This window comes from Ceratotherium simum, chromosome 11 (assembly GCF_057802395.1).
Source record: "Ceratotherium simum simum isolate JZ-2026a chromosome 11, ASM5780239v1, whole genome shotgun sequence".
Lineage (NCBI taxonomy): Eukaryota > Metazoa > Chordata > Mammalia > Perissodactyla > Rhinocerotidae > Ceratotherium > Ceratotherium simum.
The window spans coordinates 56,663,057-56,689,895 of NC_141910.1; the positions used below are offsets into that span (position 1 = coordinate 56,663,057).

Genomic DNA, 26,839 nt, shown 5'->3' on the forward strand with positions numbered 1-26,839 from the left:
TGGATGTGGAAGTGGGGCAGACGGGATAAAGCCAGGAGGACCAGGGTCTGAAACCATGGATCTTGGGGCACAGTCGGTGCCTGACACAAAGGTGAACCGGACCTGCATGCCCCGCAGCACTCACCGCCTGAGTGTGGAGACTCTGTCTCCTGGGTCCTGGTTGTGGCGCCCCCTCACCCTCCCCAGGCCTGATGGGAGAGCTCTGGGTGAGGCGGCGCCTCCCGGGGGCTGGAGGGGCTCCAGGCCGGGCCCAGCACGGATTCTCTCTGCCTTCTCTCTGTATCCTCCAGTCCACCTGCCGGGACAGCCTGGAACAACCCCAGCCTCAACTCTCAGTGCATGAAAGTCCTGGGAGCTTGTTAAAAATGCAAATCTAGGCCACAGCCTGGAGATTCAGAATCAATAAACTTTGGCTGGAGGAGAGGCTGCATCTGGGAATCTGCCTGTTAGACAGGCATCTCGGGCAGGGGCCAGGGGCATTCATCTCCCCTCAGCCCCTGCCACCCACCCCACTCCCCGCCCCCCGTCCATGGCACAGGAGTCAGTGTTTGATGAACGAAATGTTGTAGGATGATTCTCTAGGGGTGAGACAGTGGAGGGTGCAAAACTGACCCCAGGCCCCCTGACCTCTAGGGCTCCACACCACAGATCTGCATTTCCAGGCCTGGTTCCGGGAAACCTTCCCTGGCGTTCCATGAAGGGGATCTTGCCCAGCTCTGCACTTACAGACCTCAACGTCAATAGAACGTGAGTGTGTTGTGTGTGTGTTTTATCAGAATGCTAGATGCAAGAAGGATCTAAATTCCACATTCCCAAAAGGTCTGAATTCAACCTAACCCCCTACCACTCGCCGTCCTTCACGAATCACGAGAGATCTGAGGTGAGGGGAACGGTGGCCCCCAGACCTATCATCAGCTGTGTGCTCCCTTGAAGGATCTCCGGTGTTTCTGTGTGTTGTTTAACTTGCTAGCCAGCTGGCCTGTCCTGAGCCCCCGCTGGGCTCCACTATGGGTCCGTGTTGGCCTCACCCCGAGGTGCCCAGGACTGAGCCCCGCTGAGGGCTGGGCCCTGGCCGGGCATGGAGCAGACCTCAGCAAACGTCTCCTGCTGAATAGTCTCCAGGCCCCAGGCTGTCCCCACCACAGCTGCTCTGGACCCTGCCTGTGTGTGTGCTGGCCTCACACACCGTGCACCACCTGGCATGAGGTGGAGATGTGCAAAAGGGGAGCCTCTTTCAAAGGAAGCCAGTCAGGAATTTGGGGTTCAGAGTGTTTCTCCATTTCAGGGGGATGGAAACACCCGGCATACACAGTCTCATTTTTGTCCACAAGCTGGGAATCTGTGTGACTGCTGAGCAAAGGTTAGAGTCAATTGCTGTCTCTTCTAAAAATAGCTCTGCGACGACAGCCTCTGTCCCCAGAGAGCCTCCACAGGACTGGTCACAGATATCACGGGGACTGAGAAGCCTGGAGGGACCACTGTCACGGTGTGGAGAAAGGAAAACAGACTCGCCTGTCGGGGGAGCACGTGTCTCCAGGGCCCAGGTGCTGAGGGAGGCCTGAGGAGGCCTCGGTGTGGTCAGGAGCACCCCTTGGACACGGGCCCGGCAGCTGGCAGGCGGGGGTGAGTTGGAGCTCGTGAGGGAGGCTGAGGCCCCATGACACGGCCTCCTTGGCCTGCTCCCAAGTGGGCAGTGCGCTTTCCCAGTGGGCAAAGGGGGGGGGCCCGGGCCTCACATGGCCTCTTACCAATTCAGCCTCCCTTCCGTGGCCCACTTGGTACCCAGCTTTATGCCAGGCTAGGCAATGGGGAGGCCAGGAGGAGGAGAGGCCCTGCCACTGGGTCCCCACAGAGGGGACAGGCCAAGCTCAAAGTGCATGGAGGGGCTTAGGACATCTAGAGTCGTCAGAGGTTTCTGTGAAGACTGACCGGAGGGGGTGGGCCCCAGGTGAGATCCGGGAGACAGGTGGGCTTGGGGTGAGCGGAAGGCCAGTGAGAGGGCTCTTCGGAAATAGACCATTACAGAAGAACAGGCCGGAAGACACATGAGAAAAATGTTACAACGGGACCAGCACAGGCTGTTCCTTCTGGAGCCCCTAAATTTTCAGTTAATAAAAACTAGATCACTTTCCCTGCCCCTGTGTCAGGATTCGGTGTGGCGCAAGAACGAGAAAGACCACCCGGACTTTAGACCCTGGACACGGAACAGCTTAGCCGGCATGTTTTAGGATAATAAAAGAGACTAATGGAGAAGTGGAGCTTCCTTACGCCAGAGCTCCGATTAAACTCTGGAATATGGGTGACACGTACACCGAGGAGCACACAGCACAGTTAGAATTCTGCCAGCAAACATTCTAAAATATTCATGAAACACGGGACCAGGCCTGACTGTTAACACCGCAACTGGTTCCCTCCAATGGAGTGACAAATGGGCGCCAAACACTGTCATCTGTCCCTTTGATCTTTCCAGGTCCCGCCAGAGAGGAGCGGGGGGACTCGGGCAGCCCAGGCAGGCTGCCGAGGAGGGGGCAGGAGCCAGCTTTCCTGGTGGCTTCTGGTTCCGTGTAAGAGGACGAGAGAACAGTGAATTTCTTCAGGCGATGAGGCAAAATAATTGATTCACCAAGTCTTACTCCATCAAAAGTGATGAGTGGGAGCTCTGGGGATTCCACCACCCCACACTAACCTCTTCTGTAGAAGGAGCATTGTTAAATACACAAATCTCAACAAACGGCACAGGGAAAAAGCAAAATGTCTAAAAAAAAGTAAATTGGTCCGCCAAATAAGGAGGAAGAGAACAAAATGAACTCCTGGCTTCCCTGGTTAAGAGCTTCTTCAGAGCTTCTAGACGTGCTGAGAGGGAACCACAGTGCAAAATTGCTGCAATTTAATAGGGCATCTAATTAGAAGCAGCAACACGAAGGGCCTTTTCTTCCTGCTCTGGATTTTGCTTCTTTCTGTGCAGGGTTCAAAAGCATGACAACTTGAGGACAAAGAGTTATGTCCCCAAACAATAAGAAGTAGCATATCAGCTACTGAATTACTGGTTTTTATACGCTTCTGTCCAACAAAGGTGGCTGAGGCGTGCTATGTGCCAGCTGCTATGTTAGGAATGGAGGTGACAGAGAGGGATAAGACACACTGGCAGCAGCCGTGGGGGAAAGAGAGAGAGTTTAGACAATGTGTGGTGTGTGCTAAGGCACTGGGGCGTGCTCCTTGGGAGGAGGGGTGGATAACCCAAGCACAAGGCCCGCTCCCTCCTACCCCCTTGGCAAAGTGGACATTCCATGCAAACACCCTATTATCCTTACTTAAAAAAGGAACCTTTTCAGGGAGCAGGGGACGGGGAGTGACTGCTGAATGAGTCTGGGTTTCCTTTTGGGGTGATGAAAATATTCTGGAACTGGAGAGTGATGATGGTTACAAACCTTGTGAATGTGCTAAACATCGTAGAATTGTGCACTTGAAAATGGTGAATTTTATGTTTGTGTATATTTTACCATCATTTAAAAAAAGTAACGTTTCCTGAGGTCACATTCAATTTAAGCTCTGCTTACAATGTCAAGGGTTACCGACAATCCCTGAGACGGAGGCGGGGGTGGGTGGGCATCCCTAGATAGTGAAGCCTTCCCAGAGGCTTGCCCCTCTCCTCTGCACAGTCCTGGCTCCCGGCGAAGCTTAGACATTGGAGGTGGAAGGAGCCCGTCAGGCCACACCACAGCTGCCCTCTGAAAGGCCGAGAACTGCTCTCAACAGCATGTTCTCTGGAGCTTTGCCTGGTCTAATTTTAAACTCTCTCCTGTGGCAGAGCGACTGAAGTGCTTCTCCTCCTCTTGAGAAGAGTCTGCTAGTGTGTAGAAGCTCATTTCTGGGAGGGTGGCCGGTGAGCTCAGCACAGTCTCCTTCCTATCACCCCTTGATGTGTCCCGACACTGCCCTCCAGTTTCTAGTTACCTGTGGGTGCCCTCCTCTTGGTGAGGGAGTTCACCACGCCAAAGATCTGGGGAGGCTGCCAGGGTAGGGGTGGTGGGGGGAGAAGAAAGCGAGGAGGTGGAAATGGAGCTTTCCTCAGATTTGGCAGAGACTCCAAGCCAGATCCTTCCCTTGGATTTGAACTTAGCCACTCAGCATTAAATTCATCATCTGACTCTCCCCACTCCCCGTGACTATGCAAATATTTAGCTTCACCTTCACGCAGCCGGCAGTCTATCTGTTAACACGCTGGCCAGACCAAGGCCTGGTGGCACGGAACTGACCCAGAAGTAGGTATAATCCTCTCTTCTAAATGTGCTTAATACCATCGATAATCTTGTCACATAAATCTCCCGGTTAGCAGTGAGCTGCAGCTATCGCTGCCAGACTCCAAGAATCTTTCAGTAACAGATTCCACCTCCTGTAATCTGTCTCCTTTCTTATACTGATTTCAGCTGCCATGTTGCTGGGCTCTTGGGAGAACCGCCCTGACCTTTAAAGGCACGGTTTCTCAGGAGCAGTCTCTTGCAGATTAGGCCAGCTGAGCCACTCCATTCATTCGTTTGGCCTTCCTGAGGGCCCCTCAGCGTCCCTCTGCACACTTGTATCCCATCTGATGGCCATTTCCTGCTGTGGGGTCTAGCAGGTACCACAGTCTGCGTCTTCCACTTCAGCTCCTTGTTTGAGGCCGAGGGTAACTTTCTACACCAAGTGGTGTGGCCCTTGACTTTCTCTGTCCCCCATGGTCATCCCCCGGCCTCCGTGCCGGAGGACTCACTCCAGCGCCGCCAGCTTGGGGCTGCAGCGTTGCCACAGACTTGGAGGGACGTGATTAGCTTATATGGTTCATATGTTCCTCCAAAGAGATTAAACTCAAGTCATTAAATCTCTTCCAAGACGTAAGTTAACCAGTGTGAACACCTCCGGGCAGAACCAATAATTCCCAAATGTGGATTCTCTACTCCCAGAGTTCCTGCATTCTAGTCCCCAGAGGGCAAATCCCTCCCCCAGGGAGGAGGGTGCCTTCCTCCAGGAGCATGGCACACAGCTCTGCCTCCAGTCTCTGAGCCGTTAGAGAACAAACATCCTTTGAGCAGCACTGACGCCTGCCCCAGTATGGGCTTCGGGCTGCCAGCAACAGCTGGGTGAACAATTGGGCAGCAATCTAATTTCATACCCAGACTCCTGGGAACAGCTGGGGAGAAGACACAGCACAGCCCGGTAGGCCAACTGGAGCCTGCCTGGCATCTCTTGTAATGTGCAATAGGCCCATAAGCCATGGCTTATATTAGGGGACAGTTTGTCTAGGTACGTGCATGGGTTTGGAGGGCCCACGTTGGATCAGGGGGCCAGCACCATCTTGTAACCCTGTAAAATGACCTGCTAGAAATAACACAGTCAAAGTTCGACCTTTGAAGATGAGGAGTGGCCGAGGCCTCGGCTCCCGCACATTTTTCTCCTTTCAATTACAAAGAGATAAAGAGGAGCAGAGATGGCAGCAAAGAGAATTTTATTCCGAATTAAAGTCAGTGAGAAGAGGGGAGCAGTTAGTGCTTGGAGCTTTTATTTGGCTTGTGTTTTTTTTGATTTAAAAAATTTCCTTGATGGCTCTCTGAGTTTGATCAAGAGCCTCCTGCCAGGGGAATAACCAGCAGAGCCTGTCCATCCCCATTTTCTTACTCCTGCTAAGGAAGAGACCCAACAGAGGCTCCCTGTAAGTGGGTCCACAGTAGAAGTCTCACCCTGCGCTAGTAAATCCATATCTCTCTTTGCCCCTTCACATTCCCAGGGGACGCTGCTGTAGGTTGTGAGCGGGATCTGGGAGGACTGGAGCGTCTCGCTTTAATTGCCCTTTGGAAATTTTCCAAATTGGAGTCCCTATGCTACAGGAAGCAGGCAGGTGGTCATTAGAAATTTGTGGAAACATTTTTTGACATCAAGGAAAAAGGTGTGATGGTGTTCCATTTCAACTCTGCAGAGAGGAGGTCAGCAGGCCATCCTGCTCCTGGATTAAACTCTGAGCATCAAAAGTCTCTTTCGCAGAAGACCAGCCCCACTCTGGTGGGCCTTCTTTAAGGAGACACTAGGAAGAGAGGCTTTCACCGAGAGCAGGAGTTTCCTAGGGCGGCTGCCACAAATTACCACCAAATGGGTGGCTTCCATGACAGAAATTTATTCTCTCAGTTCTGGAGGCCAGAAGTCCAGAGTCAAGGTGTTAGCAGCCCACACTCTCTCTGAAGGCTCTAAGAGAGAATCTTTTTTTAAAAATCTCTCCCAGCTTCTGGCGGCTCCAGGCATTCCTTGGTTTGTGGCAGCATCACGCCCATCTCTGCCTCCGTCTTCACATGGCTTCTTCTCTGTGTGTGTGCCAAGTCTCCCTCTCCTTTCTCTTAAAAGGAGACTCGTCAATGGATTTGGAGCCCACCCTGATCTAGGATGACCTCATCTTGAGAACCTTACCTTAATTACATCTTCAAATACCCTATTTCCAAACAAGGTCACATTTGGAGGTCCTGGGTGGACATATATTTTAGCGGGTCTGCGGTTCAACCCGTTACATGGAGAGTGCCCTGAAAGTAAAATTCTGTCTATCTAACCCTGCTTTCTCATTGATTCAACGGTTTTAAAGAAGAGACGGGTTTCTTTGGATGAGGCTCATCCTAAAATATAGCTCAAATCCCTACCTGGGGGAGTGGGGGTGGGGGTGGGGGTGGGGGGGTGGAGTGGGAAATCTTAGCACGTTCACAATGAACATAGGACAGGGTTGGAGCACAAAGCCTAGACCCCCCGACTGTGTTCTCCGCCCACAAAGCAGGTGGCTGACTGGCATCCTGAGAAGTTGCCTGGGGCAGGGCCATGCTCAGGTGGCTGAGAGAGCAACTGCCAGTCCTTGGGGAGCCTGAACACCAGTGGTAGGCACCTCTAGGCCCTCTCGCTCTCCACCCTCCACCACCACTCCTGGCTCAGTGTTGGTGCTTAGAAATGTTAAATAACAATAATAATAATAACACATCTGAGTGTGACGCTTTAATAGCCAATCTGTCATTTTCCTACTTTATTTCTGAGATTTTAAGAACTGTGCCCTTCCTGCACAAAACATCAGGGTGCATTTATATTAAAAAAATGAAACTAATTAAAATGTTTGAAAACCATAAACCACACCACCATAAAACAGCAGCAGCCCTATTTTTCCAGTCTAAAAAGATTTTTCTTCCTCGTTTTGTGGCCCGCCCTGATGAGCAAACCACTGGGGTTGGGAGGCACTGGAGGTAGGAGGCTGGAGCAGCGGTTTTACCTCTGAAGGAGGCCTCTGCTTCCACGACTCCGGCGTGGCATCTGAGGGAAGCGCAGCTGGGCAGCAGTCAGAGGATTGGATTCGGACAGGGAAGGCTGGAGGACAAGCTACCCTTCAGGTCATCAGAACTCAACCCGCTTAACGAGTGACTGTATCTTGGGAGAGTTTTCAAAGGCTAAACTCATAAGGCGAACACTCATGCTTAAGCACACAGTGATTCTGTCGCCCCACAGCGCTGAGGTGGGCGCGTGTGGCCACAGCCTCTGGTCGATCGGCTGTCACTGCCTGTGACTCAGCCTATCCTTCATCACAACGGGATGCCTTGGCGGGGGAGGGCACTGGGGTTATTCTCTAATCGGGAAGCTGCCCTCACAGAGTCCATGCCAAACCGGTTGGGCCATGAGAACGTTCTCAGTAAACAAAGTGCACACATTTGCTGAATGAATAATGAGAGAGAATCCACGCAATGTGCAAAATGCTGGGAAGGAAGGCAGTGAGGTGGTGGGGAGCAGGAGGAGAGGACCAACCACGTACATTAAAAAGGCCAGAGTTTTCCTCTAGCTGCACCACAAGGGAAGAGGTGTCTGCCTCCCTCCGGAGAACACAGGAGGAACCAGCGAGACATCATTGTTTAAATGCTCATACCTCATATTTTCTCAGATGAGAGTCCATTTCTTTAAAAAAATCAGCCCCTAGGAATTTATCTTGACAACAAAACTCCAATTTCACATACTGTCACCACCATCTCTGGCACTTAATGAGCACCTACTGTTTGCCCAGCGATGGGCTGGATTTCTTACCTGGAATTTCCCTGATTTGGATACAACTCCTGTAAGGTAGTATTGCTGTCATCCGTGTTTTACAGATAAGGAACATGAGGCTGCAGAACGTTTAGCCAGCTTAGCAATGATATAAGTCTAGGCTGTCAGTCTTTAAGGCCTGTGTCTTTCCAGTTCATGGTCTGCGTCACACACAACCATGGGCTCACACGCACGCTCCAGCCGGACTCACCTGCATCAGAGTTGGGGCTTGTAGCTGACTGAAGTGTGGGACATGAGGAGGCAGAGGTGCAGAGGTGAGAGATGAGGCTTAGTGAGGTGAGCAGAGGTGGGATCACCAAGGGCCTTAAGCCACTTTATCTTCAGAGCAAGTTTGGAGTAATTGCACCATTTTTTTTTTTTTTTTGGTGAGGAAGATTGGCCCTGAGCTAACATCTGTTGCCAATCTTCCTCTTTTTGCTGAGGAAGATTAGCTCTGAGTTAACATCTGTGCCAATCTTCCTCTATTTTGTTTGTGGGATGCTGCCACAGCATGGCCTGACGACCGGTGCGTAGGTCCATGCCTACGATCCGAACCTGTGAACCTCAGGCCGCTGAAGCAGACCATGCGAACTTAACCACCATGCCACCGGGCCACCCCCCCCCCCTTTTCTTTTTAAAGCAGAGGGGTGACAAGATCAGATATGCAGTGGTGGGGAGAATGGATGGGAGGGAGTGGGCAGACTAGAAGCAGGGAGGGGGCGGGGAGGCTATCTCTGTCCCCTAGGTGGAAGCAGAAATGGAGGGAAATGGATGGACCTGAGAAGCATCCGAAGGTGGACCTGATGGCAGTGATGGGGATGGTGATGGCGAGCGGAGACTCCCGGTGGCTTGCGCAGCTGGGTGGACTGGGTCCTGAGCCAGGTGTGCCAGGGGGAGGAGGAGGTGTGAGGCTGAGGATGTGGAGTTTAATTCTGCGCATTTTATATCTGAGGCTCCTGGCAGATATCTAAGGGCAGACGTCCAGAGAAAAGAATTGGGAGTTAGAGGCCTGGGCTTTGAAGGAAGGAAGGTCTGAGTTCAAATCCCACTTCTCAGAGCTGGAGCGCTGAGCAAGGTCCTCAGGGTTTCCGTAGCTCAGTTTCCTCCTGTGTAAAATGGGGATCACTGTAGACTTACCACATGGGGGTGTTGTAAGAACTGAGATGAAACATGTAAAGTTCTTGGTGCGATGCCTCGACCTCCATAAATGGTTTAAAAGACAAAACAAAGCAACAACAGCCACAACAAAAACACAGCTAATGATCACAACCACCAACCAATGGCACATGGTGGGAGCCCAGGATTGTTCAGGGTGTGGGTTCTGGACTGCAGATCATCAAATACAGGAGAGAGTTTTTCATTTCCTGGAAGCCCAGTAATTGCTTTACAAAATGCCTGACTTTGGGATCCCCGGAATCAGTGAGGAGCTACGTGCATTTCAAACACGGATTTAACTTATTTGTGGGCTATTGACTGCTGTCACCAAGATGCCACACCAAGAACAAGAGGCAGTCCCAGAGTTTCTCTGAAAAGAGAACACAGAACCATGGAAAAGAGGAAGACAATTTTCAAAAACGCACAGCTATCTTTTTTAGTAAAGCAAGTGAATTTCCATGACTATATACCCTCTTCTACCCACAATTCAATTAGATAATTCGACATGTGATTTACTGAGCACAGAGCAGACAGGTGTGAAGTGCTAGCAATGCAACACCTAAGAAGACAGGGCCTTTGTCTCAAGGCCCCACATTCTAGAAGGAGAGAGAAATAGAGAGGTGAAGGCCACACAGTGAAGCCCATGGTAATAATAATAACAAATCCAAGTGTGCACTAGACACTAGACACTGATGTAGACACCAGACATTTGCAGTATTAACTCACGTAATCTCCCCCACAACCCAATGCAATAGATGGTATTATTATTATCCCATTTTATAGAAGAGGAAACCAGGCTCTGAGAGGGTAAGTAACTTGCTAAAAGCCACACAGAAAGTAGAAGAGTCAGGATTTGAACTCTGGCAGTCAGAATCCGGAGTCTGGGCTCCTAATCCCATCACTATGCTGGCAAAGAGGTGTGTTAAGTACTTACACATCAGGTGTGCTTGTATATTGGGTCCCAACTAGGACTGATTAATGTGGTTGGCTAACCAACTGATCATTTCACCCTCCACGTAACACACCTTTTTGCCCTCACTGCCTCTCAACTCGCAGCCCCTCCTCCTCTCTTTAGTGGCTCCCAGGCATGCCATCCAACAGAAGTCGAATTTGAAATCCTGGATCAACACCTCTAACGACAAAGGGATTCACTCATTTACCAAAGACTAGCTGCTTCAGAAGTGCCTCCAAAGTTGACAAGGGTCACCGGAGAATTTCTTCAGCCCCCAGAGTCCCTAGACCGGGCAGGGTCAGCTACAGAGGGGCTTCTGAACAGTCAAGGCCAGAGACACGGGATGAGGGTCCACCTGCTCTGCCCAGCTCTGCATGTGGACAAAGGCTCGGTGCTTCCTCCCCGCCTCTCCTTTCCAACTTTCCTTGGGGGCACCCACTCCTCTGCTACGACCCAGGTTCTTGGCTTTGATGACAAAAGATAGAACCTGGCCCCAGCCAGGAAGCCCCAGTTATCTTTCACAGGGCCACGTAGAGACACAGGGGTCTGGGCTAAGGGGAGGCACAGTCAGCAAGTGATGGATTCTTCAGGCTGGCAGAGCAGGACCGAGAAGCCAACTGGAGATGGGTGTTGACCGGCCAGGGCTTGTTCCATCAGTGCTGAAGCTGCCAATGCTTGACTGGCTGCCTGATCACAGACGTGTGGGTGCTCAGGGGGAGCCAGAGGTGGGCGTGAGTGGAGGTGGGAAGGTTGCTGCTGACTCACTGATGCCACCAGAGCCCACCTGGGTCCCCCAGGGACATAGAATATCTGGACTTGGGAAGATTTTGCTAGAAAAACCCAGAGTCCAGCATTGGACGTGGCAGTTACTAATTTCTGCTGGGAGGAAGAGTCTTTTTGGAAGTGTAATGCTCATTTCATGGATCCTCTGGATCTGCCAGGTGCAGACTTTTCCCGTAGCCGTGTGAGCTGTCAGATCAATGGGGCCCCATCAGCCTGGTGAGGGAACTGCTGGGATCTCAAAAATGGATAATCCCAAATTCTGAGCACCAGTTTCTTCTTCAATTATTTACACGGAACACGATGTGGTGCAATGGAATCTAATTCATAACGCCTTTTTAATGCCTTTATAACACAATATTCACAATATTCCCTTCTAATCTCAGCAGATGACAAGTTGCCACTATTGAATTCCCATTAATATGAATTATGGGTACAATATATTTGCCCAATATCCTCTCCTCAGCCTAATATTGTGGGGGAATAAAATCATACCCTCAGCATATTCGTGACATACGACGTGATGGCAGCGTGGAGTCTGTCCGCTCCTGGCTGGGGTGGAGGCTCCCGCACTGGGCAGTGGGTGGACAAGGCCTGGAGCTCAGTCGGGTGACCTGTGGTGACACGAGTCTTTCCTCTTCCGTGACTCTCAGGATCACAGTCCCCTTCAGAGCGCGGGCTGTTCCCGCCCCACGTTACACAGCGCGTGTCATCTCCACCTTACAGCAGCGTCATGAGGCGGAAGTAAGGTGGACGGCCCTGTGCTGGCAGCATAAACCCGGACACTGCATAACCTCTCTGAAGTTGTATAAGGAGGATGATCACGGACCTGTCTCATGCAGTTGTTGTGGGATGCAGTGGGTTAACACGGCAAAAACACTTAGAACCCCGGCCGGCTCACAGTGAGCACTCAATGAACGTCAGTGACCGTCGTGATGCCGATGGTGGCGGAGGCAATCCCAAGGACACATCTAGGATACAGCCGGCCGGCAATTCTGAGCTGCTTCCTAGGGTGGCTTCTGAGCTCACGGACTTATGGTGCACACTTGTGCTGGGAGGTCCACACCTCTAGCTTGGAGAGTACCCTTGCTGCTGGCGAGATTTAGTCACTGCTGAACACAGCACAGCTGAGGCTTCCCCCGCAGCCTCAGCTCTTGGGGGTGCTAGAGAAAATGACCACAAATACGGCCTCCAATGGCTCCAGCACCCCCCAGGACCCTCCTTCTCAAGGGCCTGGCCGTCCCACTCATCGGCAGTAACCCTGCAGCCCCAGAGCCTTACGGGCGGGAGAGGAGCGAGTGGGAGAGCCGAGCATCTTCCCAAGGCAGTCAGGCCACCTCGTGAGTCATGGCGGGGATTCCTCAGTGACATCAACCTCGCAATTACCCCGGCAGCCCTCCTGGGGGCTGGGCCACCCTCTCGCCCACCCCTCAGCTCTTCCCCATACTTCAGTCAAGCCCATGTGGGTCTGCGTTAAGGGCCACCATTTGACTGGCCTCATTCTAGCCACTGTGATTAGCGCTCCTGTTTCTCTTAATAAAGGAAATTTCTTGGTGCGTCAACTCTCCCTGAATTTACACAGATATTTCTTCACTCTCTTCTGACGGCAGGCCATTTATTTATTTTTCATTGTGGTAAAATATATATGACATAAAATCTGCTACTTCCACCATTTTTAAATGTACAGTTCAGCGGCATTCATTACATTCACAAGGTTGTGCAACCATCACCACTGTCTATTTTCAAAACTTTTTCTTCACCCCAAACAGAAACTGTACCCATTAAATTATAATTGCCCCTCCCCCACCCATCTACTCCAGCCCCTAGTAACCTCGAATCCACTTTCTGTGTCTATGAATTAGGGCATTTATTTTTATAAAGTGCTTTTGCCTTGTTATTTCATGTAGACCGCATAACAACCCAGTGAAGTGGGCATTGTGGTATCCAGTTTATAGGTCAGGAAACTGAGTCTCAGAGAGCTTAGTGTCCTGTGTTGAGGTCACTCAGCCAGTGAAGTATGGACACGAACCTTGAACCCCGTCTCCTGACCCCAGCCTAGGGCTTTCCCCCAATCCCAGGCAGCCTCCTCAAATACAGCCTTTCCCCCCATTCCAGGGAGGGCTGCCCCCTAGTAGGAAGGGGGCTAAAGACAAAATCCACAACACATAGCAACCTTTCCTTCTTCTCTCTGTTCCCCCAGAGCAGCGCTGAGCTTACAGAGAAGGCAGCGGCAAGTCATGGCTGCTCCAATCCTGTCCGATGTTAAGGGCCAGCCCATGATTCTGCGGCATCTCCACGCCCCAGCCCAGGTTTAAATCCACCAGAATGACTGAGAGACCAACAGGAGGCAGCCACCCCCTTGACCTTGGGTATTGCTCCAAGCCCACCCTGGCAATGCCTGCCAGTTTTGATGGCCTAGACTGCCCTTCTGGGAGGGAACAAACCAAAGCAGTCTGAAAGCAGCCACTAAAGTGGACACCAGCCACTACTACGTCTTGACCAAAACAAGAAACCCTGAGAAAGAGGGAGAGGCTGTGGCCTCAAAGGCTCAATGGTCCCCAAGATCCTGCATCTGAGCAGAGTATACACCACCCACACGGCTTGGCTGCTAAGGAAATAAGGCTGGCAGGTAAGAGAGAAAATGAACAGAACTGCAGCTAGGAGATGTGGGGCTGGACCACGGAATCCTCTACACGCTTTGGTCCTGACAGTCATGGCTGTTTCAAACCACCGATGAGCAAAACTGCTTCAGTGGGGAGCCTGCAGCTCTCTCTTTAGGAGGTGCCACTAGCATTGGGGAAAGATGTTAACGCAAATGTGTTCAACCCAGTTGCTCATTCAACAAATTTCAGTGAGGATCATTTTGGGAGGGGCCTATTCAGAGCTAGATGCCTGGCTCTGGAGCTAGACGGCCTAGGGACGAATCCTGCCCTGCTGAGCGATCCTGGGCAAATCACCTTGTCTTTCTCATCTCTAAGGTGGTGCTGATAATAATGACCTCAGGGGGCGACGATGAGGATTTTAAAAGTTAATGTTGGGAAAGTGCTTAGAACAGAGCCCCGAACAAAGTAATTACTACACGAGTGCCTGAAATAAAATAACCAAATGCAAAAGGATGCAAGGATTACAGGCAAACAGGAGGAAAATCCCAAGGAAATACTAGTATTTGAGAGAAAAGATTGTGATCCTGTGAATCCAAATGCTTTGGGAGAGATGGGAGCGGGTGCAGGCCCTGAGGCGAAGGCCTTCATATGTAAAATCTGCACTGCCATTCTGGCTTCAGGATCTGGACACAGGATCCATCAGCAAGCCCACGAAGGCTCCACCTCAGCTCACCACGTGAGTCCTGTCTTCCTCATCTTCATCATGTGTAGCCACAGAAATTACTCGTTTTTTAAAGGATGATCCACTATGTAGGTAGAGATGATGGCAAAGGCATTCGTCCTACCTACCCCTACAATAGGGGCTAAAAAAACGAATAAACATTCCTATCCATAAATTCATTCATTCCGTCCCCTAACACTTATTGAGAACCTCTAATGCTGGGCACCACATGGAGCTTATTCCAATGGAGTTCACTGCCTACTAAGGAGAAGAACGAATAAATGGATAAGTACCATATATTGTAGGTATTATATAGGGACATAAACAAAAGTGTTACAGGAACAAGAGAAATAATAGTGATTTTTTTTTCCATCACAGACACGGTCACATTTAGGTATTTAGGCTGTCAGTTGTAGGAGGAACAGGAGTATTTCTGGGCAGGAAAGATAGGGAATGAAGAATCTAGCAGGAAGGAGTGGCAAGTGCAAAGGCCCTGGGGCCTGAGACCTCCTCTTATGTTTGGGGAATTGCGGCTGAAGTGGGTGGTAGGGGTGAAGCTCTCAAATGACTCCATGGCTCAGGCACCCAGTGTTTTGGTGGATTTCCATCAGACAGAAACATGGCCTCACAGAAACACAGGAGTATGGTGTTAGTAAGCTATGCTCTGGTGTTGGCATTCAGGGAAGCAACAGATAGCACAATCCCTGTACGCAGCAGCGAGTGTTGAAATGAATGACTAATAGGTAGAGGGTACTCACAAAGGTCATTGCAGCTGTTTTTACCCAATCAGTGTGCGAGGTGAGGTCTGGGAGATGGAAGAAGGCATCCACGCTGTTGCTGAGGAGCCATTCATGCAATCGAGACAATTGTCTTTTGTTTATCTTTTTACGCAACCAGGAAATGTACTAGCTCACATAACAGGAAGCCCAGAGTCAGGCAGGCATGCAGCATTAGGGCTCCGGTTCCATATTTCTGGAATTCTCTTGCTTTTTTTTTTTCTATTCCTCATGTGTTAGCTTCATCTTCAGGCTTGTAGCATGATGGTTATAGCAGTTCAAGGCATCATGTCCAGACATGACATATCCAGAGGAAGAGGGATTACTTTTTTTCTTATGACTCTTCCTTAGAAAGAAGAAAACCTTCCCCAAAACCCCCAGACAGGATTATGCTCATGTTCCAATGGCCAGAACTGGGTCACATGACCATTTCTAAACCAACGATGGGTGAAGAGGAGGGGATTTTCATTCCTGGTTTAGAATCATCATAATCCCAGCAGGGGCTGGGGTTCCGTTTCTCCAAAGCTTGGGATCCCTGAACAGAACTGAGATTCTGTTAGGAAGGAAGAGGGAGGGAAAATGGACGTTGGATAGACAGCTAGAAACACCTACTACAGACCTCAAAGGTTGCTTTGTCTGGCCTGGTGGGGTTCTCTAGCTTCTGCACCCCCACAGAGGGAGCTGCCTGACTCCCCTGCAGGCTTGGCCATGCCACCCGCCTATTCCTACCTCCCCCCAACCCATCAGCTTTAGGGTCACTTCTAACCCGAAAAAGGAATTCTTTAAGTAGCAGATCAAGAATCTGGATCATGTTCAATGCCAGTCTAGTGCTGAGTTGGGTTTCTTTTAATCTGGAAAAAGGCTACCCTGTGCTCAGAGGGTCTCTGTCCCACCAGAGAAGCTTCCCCAGGTAACCTCAAGGCAGATGCTGTTCTGGAATCCCAACGATGTTCACAGAGGAGTCAGAGCTGTGGCCCAAAGCTGGCCAGTGTACCAAGAGAGGTAGGTAAATCCACTCTTGACCAGGGAGAGAACCCTCCAGCGTGGGAGGCCCTGGCCCGCACTTTACAGCCAACAGGAAACAGAACCAACCAGGAATGCTCCTGATGGACCTGGCCATCCATGAAGCTGGGCTCATGGGTTTGCGCTTTCTGCCCCAGGTCACAGTCTTTCAAATCCATGTTTTTAAAATAAAGAAGCCAAATCTGAAAGCATGAGTGACTGAGATCCTCCCAACTCCACCCCCCCCCCCCGCCCTGCCCCTGACCTCTTAGCCAAGGGGAGTATGGTGGGCTTTGATTCCCCATCTCCAGGTGTGAAGCAAACCTAAGGATATGGAATGTGAGTGACTCCCTCTGCCACCCACAGCTCATCTGAGTAGGGCAAGGAGTGTTACTTCCTGCAGGAGCAGGTGAGAGTAGCGGTTAGGGGAGCGGGGAATGACAGCAAGATTAACCAACTAGCCTGGGCCTCGGAAGCACGTCTAGCGAGGAAGGGCCCTGTGTGGGGACAGAAGTCTTTTTAAGGGACTGTGGCAGCCGGCAGTTTAAGTCACAGGAGGCAGGTGCTGATGACTGGCCTTCTGCTACTGGGGCGTGCACCTTGCTCCATCCCTGGCTTCAAGGACTCCTTTCATGGTGCCAGACGGTCCAAAGTATTCACCCATCTCCTCCATGAAGCAAGAGAGGGGAGGCGGGAAGGCAGGGCTCCTCCTCCATCAATAGGAAGGGTGTGCGGCAGCAGTCTCCAAATGCATGCTGAGGCTCTGCTGAGTTCTCAGGGCTCTGTATTTACCAGAGGAAAATGAGGTTTCTTGCCTACGGGTTCTAGAGAGGCAAATTCACAATGCAAATGAAGATGCCACGACTGGTTGAGAGGGCAGCTGGAGCAGCACACAGAGTTCTCCTAAGCCTTCACCTTAGGGCAGCGAAAGGAGCATTGAACCTGACTGATAATCTGCTAGGTTATGTCAGCTGAGCTCTGCGGGGACCCCACAGTGACTCTTCTCAGTAATATCATGCTTTGGGAGGACTCAAGCCAGTTTGGTCGCCTGTGTCACGAAAGTGAGTAAAACAGGGGCAGGGTCAGTCTGGGTTTGGAGGAAATTCTCCTCCCTGAAATTAAACTAAATCGCTAAATGTTGATGGTGAAAAAATGATACCACGGGGCATTAAGTGCTCCTTTCTATGCTTATTTCCCCAAGTTATTTTTAGCATTACAGACAGTTCCCAGTTAACAAATGGGTGGGGTTCTGAAAGTTCATTTGTAATTTGGCTGTTTAGATTTTGGAACATACTTTCCCTATAAAAAACAATGTTATAAATGGTGATGAGATTCCCAGGCTAGTTCTCCAAAGCCTATTTAACCCATAATGTAGCTAGAATACTGTCCTTTTGCAATCAAAAAAATTGTTTAATTGCAACATGAGTAATTAAGAAAAGCAGGGAAAACCATTAAAAGTGAATAAGAAGTAGATTTATGTTCATCTTAAATGATGCTGTTTGCAGAAAACCTAATTTAATTTAAGAAGAGGCCTTTCCAAGGGCTTTTTGGGAACTACACGGGATTTAGTCTATTAGGGAGAAAGAGCCACCAGCCTGTCCGATGTGGGGCTACTGAGCATTTGCTTCACATAACTGGCTCCTTTCCTGATTTCAGGCTCATCAGAAAGTCTTCTGGTCAGAATTTGTTTTCCCATGTGGAGTCTCACAGGGAGAAATCCACTGGTCAAAATCCATGAAGGTGGTCTCCTTGCAGTGGATTTTTAAAGTTCCAAATCAGTAGGTTAGCATCTGTCCTTGTGAATGTCCTGGGAAGAGCAGTGTCCCAGTCCTACCAGTTCTGGGGCAGTGACAGGATCAAGCATTGGAGCCTTCAAGATTGTATCCTGGCCACTGGTGGATTTCCAAGGTAAATGTCCCCTGTGAGGGTCCCTGGGGGCCAGCTACACCGCCTTCTCCCTGGCAATGCAATCCTTGCTGGGTGCCTTCTTTCAGACCTCACTAGGCGACTCTTGGTATGGATGGGATGTGTGTAATCCAGGTGTGTCTAGGTCATGCGTGTCCCATATTGATTCCCTACATCAGGCCAGGTAGAGGGGAGTAACAGATTGATCCTATCCTTTCCACCTGAGGCATGGGATCCCCGGCCGGAAGCTTGAGGGTGAGTTACTGTGTTTAAGCAAGTGTGCTGGAAACACGGGGGTATACAGTCACGTGTCGCTTAACGACAGAGATACGTTCTGAGAGACGGTTCTTTAGGCGATTTTGTCATTGTGTGAACATCATAGAGTGTATGTACACAAACTTACATGGTATAGCCTACTACACACCTAGGCTGTATGGTACTAATCTTACGGGACCACCATCAGATATGTGGTCCGTCGTTGACCAATGTGTCATTATGCGGTGCACGACTGTATTACAAAAATGACCACAAATAATGCTTCCCATCCTTCCACGCCTGTCCCTTTGCAATGTGGTGTTGTAGCCCCTTCCAGCATGAAGCAGGGTCTCTTTGCCCACTCCTTAGATCTCACAGCATGACTGCTGTGGCTAATAGGGTTTTAGCAAATGTGCCTCAAGCAGAGGTTAGAAAAGCACTTGTGCATGGAGCCTGGTTCTCCTGCTGCTCTTGGAAGCCTGAGACCACCACGTGAGTGAGCCTGAGCTAGCCAGATGGAGGACGACAGGCCACATGGAGAAGAACTGTGACACCTTGGCTGATAGTTTGCTAGCACAGATGTGTGAGTGAGGCCATCCTGGAGCAGCCACCAGTCACCAGCCACTAACCAACCCACTGCTGACCACAGACCAATGAGAGAGCCCAGCAGAGATCAGCCGAGCCAGCCCAGACCAGAAGTGACTGCCAACCCACAGAACTGTGATGGTTTTAAACCACTAAGTTTGGGGATGGTTGTTATGCAGCAAAAGCTAACTTATACACACTTCTGGCTTCAGTCAATGATACCTTCTGACAACTTTCCTTTGGATTCTAGACGATGGCTCATTCCTTACGAATGTGGGAAAATACATAATCTTCTCCCCTCTTTTTGTCTCCTTAATCAGAAATTTAAGTTCGAGCCACTCAGGTCTGCCCTCCCTAAACCATAGGCTTTGAAATGGGTGCTTGGGAAATCACGACATTTTTCAATTTTGTACAAACTTCATGAATGACAGATGGGTTTTAAGTCAATGAAGATACAATCCAAAATGTAGCCGCAACTTCAAGTGCAGACAAAACCCATTAGCTCAGTACGAACACGCACAAGTTGCCTCACAATGCATGATCAGCACTGCATAATTTATCACAAGGGAAATCACAAATGCTCATTCATGGAGCAAGAAACAGTCTTCTGGATAAAATCATGCACAGTCTGGAAATTAACCACAAAAGGGGCTTGAGTGATTCTCCCAGCCGAGCCCACTCAGCAGCCTTTGATTTTCCCTGTGAATATAAGAGGAAAGGGAGGTCTGCTTCTCATTCTGTAACTGTGCAAAAGCATCTTTTATCCATTCATGGACCCCCAGATCCACATGAGAGGAGGGGCTCGCCACATGGGGCCTCATAGTCATTCACATGATTTCCCAAAGAAATCCCTGATCATCTCCCCGAAGAGGAGCATTTCTCCAGAGAATGTAGTGTGCATGAGGAAGACATTGTTTCCAGGGTCATCTCTCTGATGGTAATATCCACCCTGAAATCCCCAAATGCTCACAAATGTCAAAAATCTGGGTGTCTGTGCTCTGAGGATGGAGCCTGCAGATTTCACGGCCCCTTCTGGTTTTCTTCGGGCCTCTGACACCGGCTAAGTTTCTCTCTCCCCAGCCCAGATTTATTTTCAAGGGCTTAGTTCCGAGGAACGATGGGAATGTTTCAGCCTGAGTGCTCCTGACCACAAGGAGAAAAAGCCCCCAATACATTTCACAGACATCAGCGAAGATTCTGCAAAGTCCATTCTTTCAGGAACAAAATTGCATTTTATGAAGCCGTCCCTTTTCTGTTTCATCTGTCAAGCAGGTTTGCTGAGAATAATTTAAATTTCATGCAGCAGCAACTGCGGGGCCACGGTGTTTTCTTTCCATCCCACAAACAGGCCTGGCCACGGAGTCACGTTCCTGCTTCTCAACCACCCTCCCCCGGGGCTTTGACTGCCTGGAGCCCAGTGCTGGGCCAGGAATGGGGTGCTGTCCCAGCTCTCAGCTTTGCTTTGTGCCACATCAGTCAGGGGAGGGGACAGTCCAGTGAACCTCCCCTCAGCCCACCAGCACCAACCACAGAGGACTGATTTCTCCTCAAATGTATGGATACTTTGTCCGACCCAATCTCTGATTTAACTTTTTAAATTTAAATTTTATTGAGTCCTGAACCAGTGGCAGGCACTGTTCTAAGCTTTTCTGTACGTATTAATTTAACCAATCCTCACAACATCTCCACGAGGAAGATACTATTATTATTCCCATTTGATAGACAAAGAAACTGAGGCTCAGAGACATACATAGCTCCTAAGTGGCAGAGGTAGGATTCACATCCAGTTCTGTCTGACTCGAGAGCTTGAAGCTCTCACCAGCTGTGCAATGTAGAGTCAACATAATCTTTGGCCTGAATATTCCCACCTATAACACAAGAGGTAAATATGCCCATTGAAATTTGGTGTTTGCTGTCAGGTAGGTGGAGGAGAGGATGGGAAAAGTTACCACAATAATGCTGCAATAATAGTTACCATGGTGATGCAACAGCCAGGCAGCCTGGGGGAAAGGAGCCAGCCCAGGCCCGGTCTGTTTCTCACTCACTAGGTGACCCGGCAAGTCTTATTTCCTCTGGGCCTCACTCTTCCGACCTGCAAAATAGAGGGGCTGCAGCGTGGTCACCCTGCTCCTCATGGGCTCTGGGGACTTGTGTTCCAGAGGTTCAAGAGCTGATCCAGGCCCTAGGGAAGCAGTTTATTGGTCTGAGCAATGTGTGTGTGTGTGATCTGGCCAGACCCTCCTCGTGCCTCAGTGGCCCAGGAATCTGTGCTTGTCCAATTGGTCTTTTCTCAAAAACCTGCAAGAAATCCTCAGGCCACAGAAAAATGAAGATACAGAAAAATCAACTCAGGCCTGAAGGCAGCAGTGACAGAAATAATTGTCATCACCTCACTAATCAGCCACTGGGAGCATAGCCAGCCTTCCCCGCACCAGAGAGCTGAGACCGTCCCCCATGGGTTGGCAGAAGCAGCCCCAGCCCTCCAAATGAGCTGGTGACCAGGCCCACAGGGTAGGGGGGAGGCGAGGTGAAGGGGCAGGCCACTTCTACATTGGTGGTGATGGCCTGGGATGCCCGTGGTTGCCCACAGCCCCAGAGCATATGGCACTCACCTGCTTCAAGCCTAGCCCAGAGGAGATGCTAAAGTCTGACAGTGCTGACACTTATCTCCAAGAGTCACCTTCTTGGGGACCTTTTCCTGAGTCCTCAGGGGTGGCTCTGGCCCACACATGGCACTAGAGCCTTCACCGAGGAAGCCAGGCCAATACATTCAAGCAGGCTTTACCGCACTCCGGGGCAGCGGGAACACACAGCTCTGCTCCTGGCTTCTGCTTATCTCCCTCCCCCGATCTTCCACGAGAGTGGGGTCTTGGTCCTATTTACATATGGGCTTTCCTTTGAGGAAAGGGCCTCATGGCTGCAAAAACCTATAAAATCCCTTCACTCAATCATCCGGCTTACTGGGTGGTGCTGACTCAGTTTTGGTTTGGGGTCCACTAGATGTCCTCTTCCCTCTAGCCCCTGTTGCTGCCACGTCACCTTGGTCATGTCATGCCTCCATGTCACAAGGTCAACTTGAGCCCCAACCACTCAGAAACACAGTTTCCTTTCTCCGCCTGCTCTTGTTTTTTATCTGAAGACCTACCTTTTTCTCTTGTTGAGGCTAGAAATGATCACCTTACAGGGGCCTGGCCTTGTCCCATAGGCCTCACCTGGGGGACGGTGACAGTGGTGATGACGGCACCTATATAGGACTTACCATGTGGCAGCCTTGGCTCTGTTCTGAGCATTCACATGTGTTTTAACTCCCATGATCCTCACAACAACTCCTGCAGGCAGCTACCACTGTCTATCCCATTTTACAGAAGTGAGGCCCAGAGAGGTTAGATAACTTCTCCAGGCTCGCTCAGCGAGCAAGAGAGAGAGCAGAATTCAAACCTAGGTAGTCTGGCTCCATGTCTGTCTTTATCCACTCCATTAAGCTGCCTCTGCCAATAACCTCAATGAGAGACACATTCTTGGGTCATTTGGTCATACTGTCCAGGCCACAGATTTGTTATATCCTGGCCTGTGAGCTCCCTGAGGGCCAGAGCCAGCCCTTGGCTGCTCAGTAAAGATGCAGCTTGTTGACCAGGGAAGCCGCAGATGCCTCAGTTCGGGCCTGCCTGTCAATTGATGTGGTACTGGCATGGGGTTAGACAAACAGGGCAGAGGACAAGTGTCTCGGGGGCAGCCACTAGGCTAGGATGGCAGAAAGGCACCACAGCCCAAATTTAGTGACAGAACCCTGGACGGAAGCTGCTGTAGCTGCTGTCCCCCCTCTCCCCTGCACATCCAGTTCTCCCGAGCACCCTGAAGACTCCAGGGCATAATCAGGCACGTTTGTTTGCTTGGACAAGCCCCTGCAGGTATGAAACTGGGCTGGAGATGGTTACGGAGGGGAGCTGTGCCAAGAAGCTGGCTGTCCGCACAGGCAGGAACTTTCGGCCCCTCTCCCCGGTAGCCGCCCAGCACAGTCCTTGTCCAGCTGTTGTTTTCCGTCTGAGGCTGGGTTTCTTTCCTCCCATGTGCTGTGGTTTGGGGCCTGGCCACTCAGGGATGGTGACCATGGAACTGCTTGGGAGCAAAGCAGGAGCTGTGTGGGCAGGGCAGCCCCGTGGGAGGGGCCCTCACCTCCCAGTCCCCTCCTCTCCCCTTGCCTGGCAGAGCCCAAACCCCTGCCCAGAGGCGCAGCCCACACCATCCCTAAAACGGCCTCCATCCTCGAGAGGGCAGAAACCATCAGGTGAGCTCCCAGGTCCAGCTTCTCTCCCCCACCTGGAGCCCCCAGCAGTCAGCTCCAGGAGCTGCCATTCTCCAGATGGCCAACAGCTGGCCTTGCCAAGTGCCTGCCAGATGTGGCCGGCGGGGCAGCCGGCCGGCTCCAGTGGGCAGAGGTCACTGCACAGCAGTGCTGGCGCCCAGAGGAAGAATGTGTTTGGCTGGTCTGGGGGCATCGTGCCCAAAAAATCCACCATCTCCTCTCCCCCGTCCAACATTCCTTCCCTCCCCACCCCAGGGGGGTGGTGTTTTCATAACAGGAAAATAAACTCAATAGGGCACTGCAGCAAGGTGTCAGTGCGCTCCGCGCTGGCCTCCAATGGCTCCATTGTCTGGGCCTCCGCGGGCCGTGCGCCGGCCGCGCTGCGTTATTAACAGGAAGCGGGGCTGAAAGGGGGTTTTGAAAATCCCGGAGACAAAGGCGCGGCACACCTGGAGCGCGGCTTTCCAACGCCACAGTCACCTCACAATGGCCGGGCCGGGGCTCCCCCGCCTTGAACTTCCCCGGCAACTTTATGAAAGCAGGAAAGTAAGACTAGACGCAGGCGCACACACGCCGGGCCCGCGAGCTCCGGGGAGGCGGCTCTGAGCGGCTGGCGGAGGCGACGGCGGCTGCGGGCCCCCGCCTGGCGGAGGGGACAGGATGGCGATGAATAGGCTTCCTGCCACCGGCCACGGCCACGTCCCTCGAGGGTTCTGGCTGCCTCAGGGGCTCAGAGCAGCGTGAGGGGGACCAGCTCAGCCCGGAGCCAGGCAAGAGCCTTGGGATATTTTCATTTCTGCGTCTCAGCAACGCAGCCCGTTTCTGCTGTCGTTCAGGAGGCTGGAGCCGCCTCCTCCAGAAGAGAGGGAATGACCGGGAGCTAAGGCCCCGAGGCTGACTGCTGGGCCTGAGGCCTGGGTCCCCGAGGAAGGTCTAAGCCTGGACCAGCTCTCACAGACTCCGTGTGCCTCAGTATCCTCAGCTGTAAGGCGGGGATGATGAAAGCACTGCCCTCACGGGGTTGTCGGAGGCTTAGAGGGGACAATGGATGTGGGAACTCGCAGCACAGTGGTTAATAAGTAGTAGATTTATGACCATTTATGACTTACTGCTGGTCAGTATCTTCTTGCAAACCGAAGTCACTGGTACCCCCAGGAGGACTTGCATGATCTAAATTCACCTATTTAGGGAACCTGTGTGGCTAACCGGGACCTTCACTGTTATTCCACCCATTAAATAGCATTTAATCAACATGGCTGAGGACAATGAGTGGACTCAGCACCTGCTTGTCTTCCTATAAATTAGTCACAGAGAGAGACTTTATGGAACATAAAACCACGTTAACTTTAACTTCAACAGTTACCCGGACCAGCTCCAGGGATGCCAAGACTCCGGAGAACGCAGCGTCCTGCGCAGAGGCTATAAGCCTGCAGAGCTGGCCCGGCCTGCAGGGGATGCCCCCTCTGCCTGGCTCCTGCTCGGAGAGGACGCTAGGTCTTACCTTGGTGGTGACGGCGGAGGCAGAGCTGGCCACGAGGCTGGTGATGGCCTCACCGCTGCCGGTGGTGCAGGGAGCGGGGGCTGTGGCAGGTGTGGGCAGCCGGGAGGGCACCACAGGCAGGGGCAGGAGGCCAGGCCGGGCGCTGAGGCTGCTGGCTGTGCCGCCACCAGCCCCGGCGGTGGCACTGCAGATGCTGGTGGTCCCATGCGTCCCATTGGCACTCCACTCGCGGCGGTCCCAGCCCACCCGGTAATCTCTTTCAAAGCGGCTGTGGTGCCGTGACATCTCGGTGGGCCGTGGCTGCTCCTCACAGGGAAACAGAGGCCGGACCTGCTGGCACAGAGAGGAGAGGAGGTGGTTTAGACAAACAGCAGCCCTGCTAGGATGTGAGGAGGGCAGCAACAACTGCCAGCATCTATTAAGCACCTTCTCTGTGTGCAATAAAGGGCTTTCAAACGATAGCTCATTTCATATTCACAGCAAGCCCACAAAGCATGGATCATTAGCCCCACATCACAGACAGGGAATAAATGATTTGTCCAGGATCACATGGCAAAAGTGTAGTAGGGGCTGGCCCCGTGGCTTGGTGGTAAGTACACACGCTCCGCTATTGGCGGCCCGGGATTGGATCCTGGGCGTGCACCGACGTACCACTTGTCCAGCCATGCTGAGGCCGCGTCCCACATACAGCAACTAGAAGGATGTGCAACTATGACATACAACTATCTACTGGGGATTTGGGGAGAAAAAGGGAAAAAGAGGAGGAGGATTGGCAATAGATGTTAGCTCAGGGCCGGTCTTCCTCAGCAAAAAGAGGAGGATTGGCATGGATGTTAGCTCAGGGCTGATCTTCCTCACACACACACAAAAAAAGTATAGTAGACAGGATTTGAACCCAGTCGGTTTAAAGTAATGCTTTTTGTTCTGCAGCATCCCACTTCCCTGAATGACACATTAAAATGTGCACATTTTAATTATGCTTGAGATATTATCCCACCAGCTCCACTGTGCAAACAAGATCCTGTGGCCTCCTCAGCCACGTTTTCCTCAACCCTACAATGGGGTGATAGCAGCCACATCTATACACTCACTTTATAGTGGACAAGGCCCTTCACATAAGTCTCATTTGATCCTTACAGTAGCCCATGAGTTGGCAGGGCATGGGTCATCCCCAATTTATGGACAAGGGAGCTTACTGAGAATAAGTGATTCCCTTGAGGTCAGAGAACTAGAACCTGAGAAAGTTGCTAAGATCTCCAGCCTTCAGACCGTAGCTCAATGCAGGACTCAAGTCTGAAAAGGTATTGAGCCTCCAGGAGTTGAGTTGTCCTTCATAGACCTATGATTCAATTGCTGCCACCAGAGACCCCCGTGCTCCCTAGCCTCTGTTAACCAGACCACCTCCCACACGACTTTCCTGAATATCCGAACATAAGGCCCTCAGTGTTGTCATGGAGACCTAGCCACACCAGGATACTCAGAAGGGCCTTCTGCATCATCGAAGATTGCATTTTGCTCAGCATTACGAAGACTTGCCTGGCTCTCTGCCCAGCTGGGCCCGATGTCACTCTCAGTCAGGAAGGATGCAAAGACACAGGAGAGGCTGTCTCTGTCAGAGAGGCCACTGTGAGGCAGAGGCAGGGCAGAGAGGGTACGGCAGTGACAGGGCACAGACAGGTGGTTTAGGGTAGGGATCTGCCCTGCACATCACATCCCCAGCCCTGACCACAGCTCAGACACGACTGGGTTCTCTTTGACCCTTTCCCATTCTTCAACCACTTCCTGTCTGGGGTGTGAACTCCTGGAGGGCAGGGATGGCTCCTGACTCATTTTCCTAGCCCACCAGTCCAGCTCAGCCCTGGTGGGGGGCTCTGAAATTGTTGGCTAATGGATGGACAGACCACTTTATTTTTAAAATTTCTATCAAGCCCGATCCTACCTGGTCTTTGCACATGCACACCTGGTTTCCAGAAGCACACGCTGGCTTCCACCTTCTAGTGCCAGGGAGCCAGAGCCTGGGCCCAACCCCAGCAACCTGTTTCCAGTGTCCTACCTGTGCGGTTGGTCTTGCCCTGGAAGCCGCTGTCCCCTCCCTCGGCACTGTCCCCTCTGCTAGGCCCATGGAGCAGACCTGAGCCTGAGCTGCAGCCTGGGCTAAGCCTGCAGGCCCACCTGAAGCCCAGCTGACCGGAACCTCTTCAGTTGGATGGTAGGTTCGCTGTTTATGTCATCAT

At 51.5% G+C, this 26,839-nt stretch overlaps 1 protein-coding gene across 1 annotated transcript in view; it reads right to left on the reverse strand.

The window, feature by feature from the left end:
• The window catches only part of KLHL29 (kelch like family member 29), a 308,777-nt gene that overhangs the window by 119,290 nt on the left and 162,648 nt on the right, over positions 1-26,839 (reverse strand). Inside the window, exon 3 of the mRNA XM_004418292.3 lies at positions 24,606-24,935. Within this exon, the coding sequence (XP_004418349.1) occupies positions 24,606-24,890 (285 nt within the window). The 5' untranslated portion in view covers positions 24,891-24,935. The remainder of the gene's footprint in view (positions 1-24,605; positions 24,936-26,839) is intronic.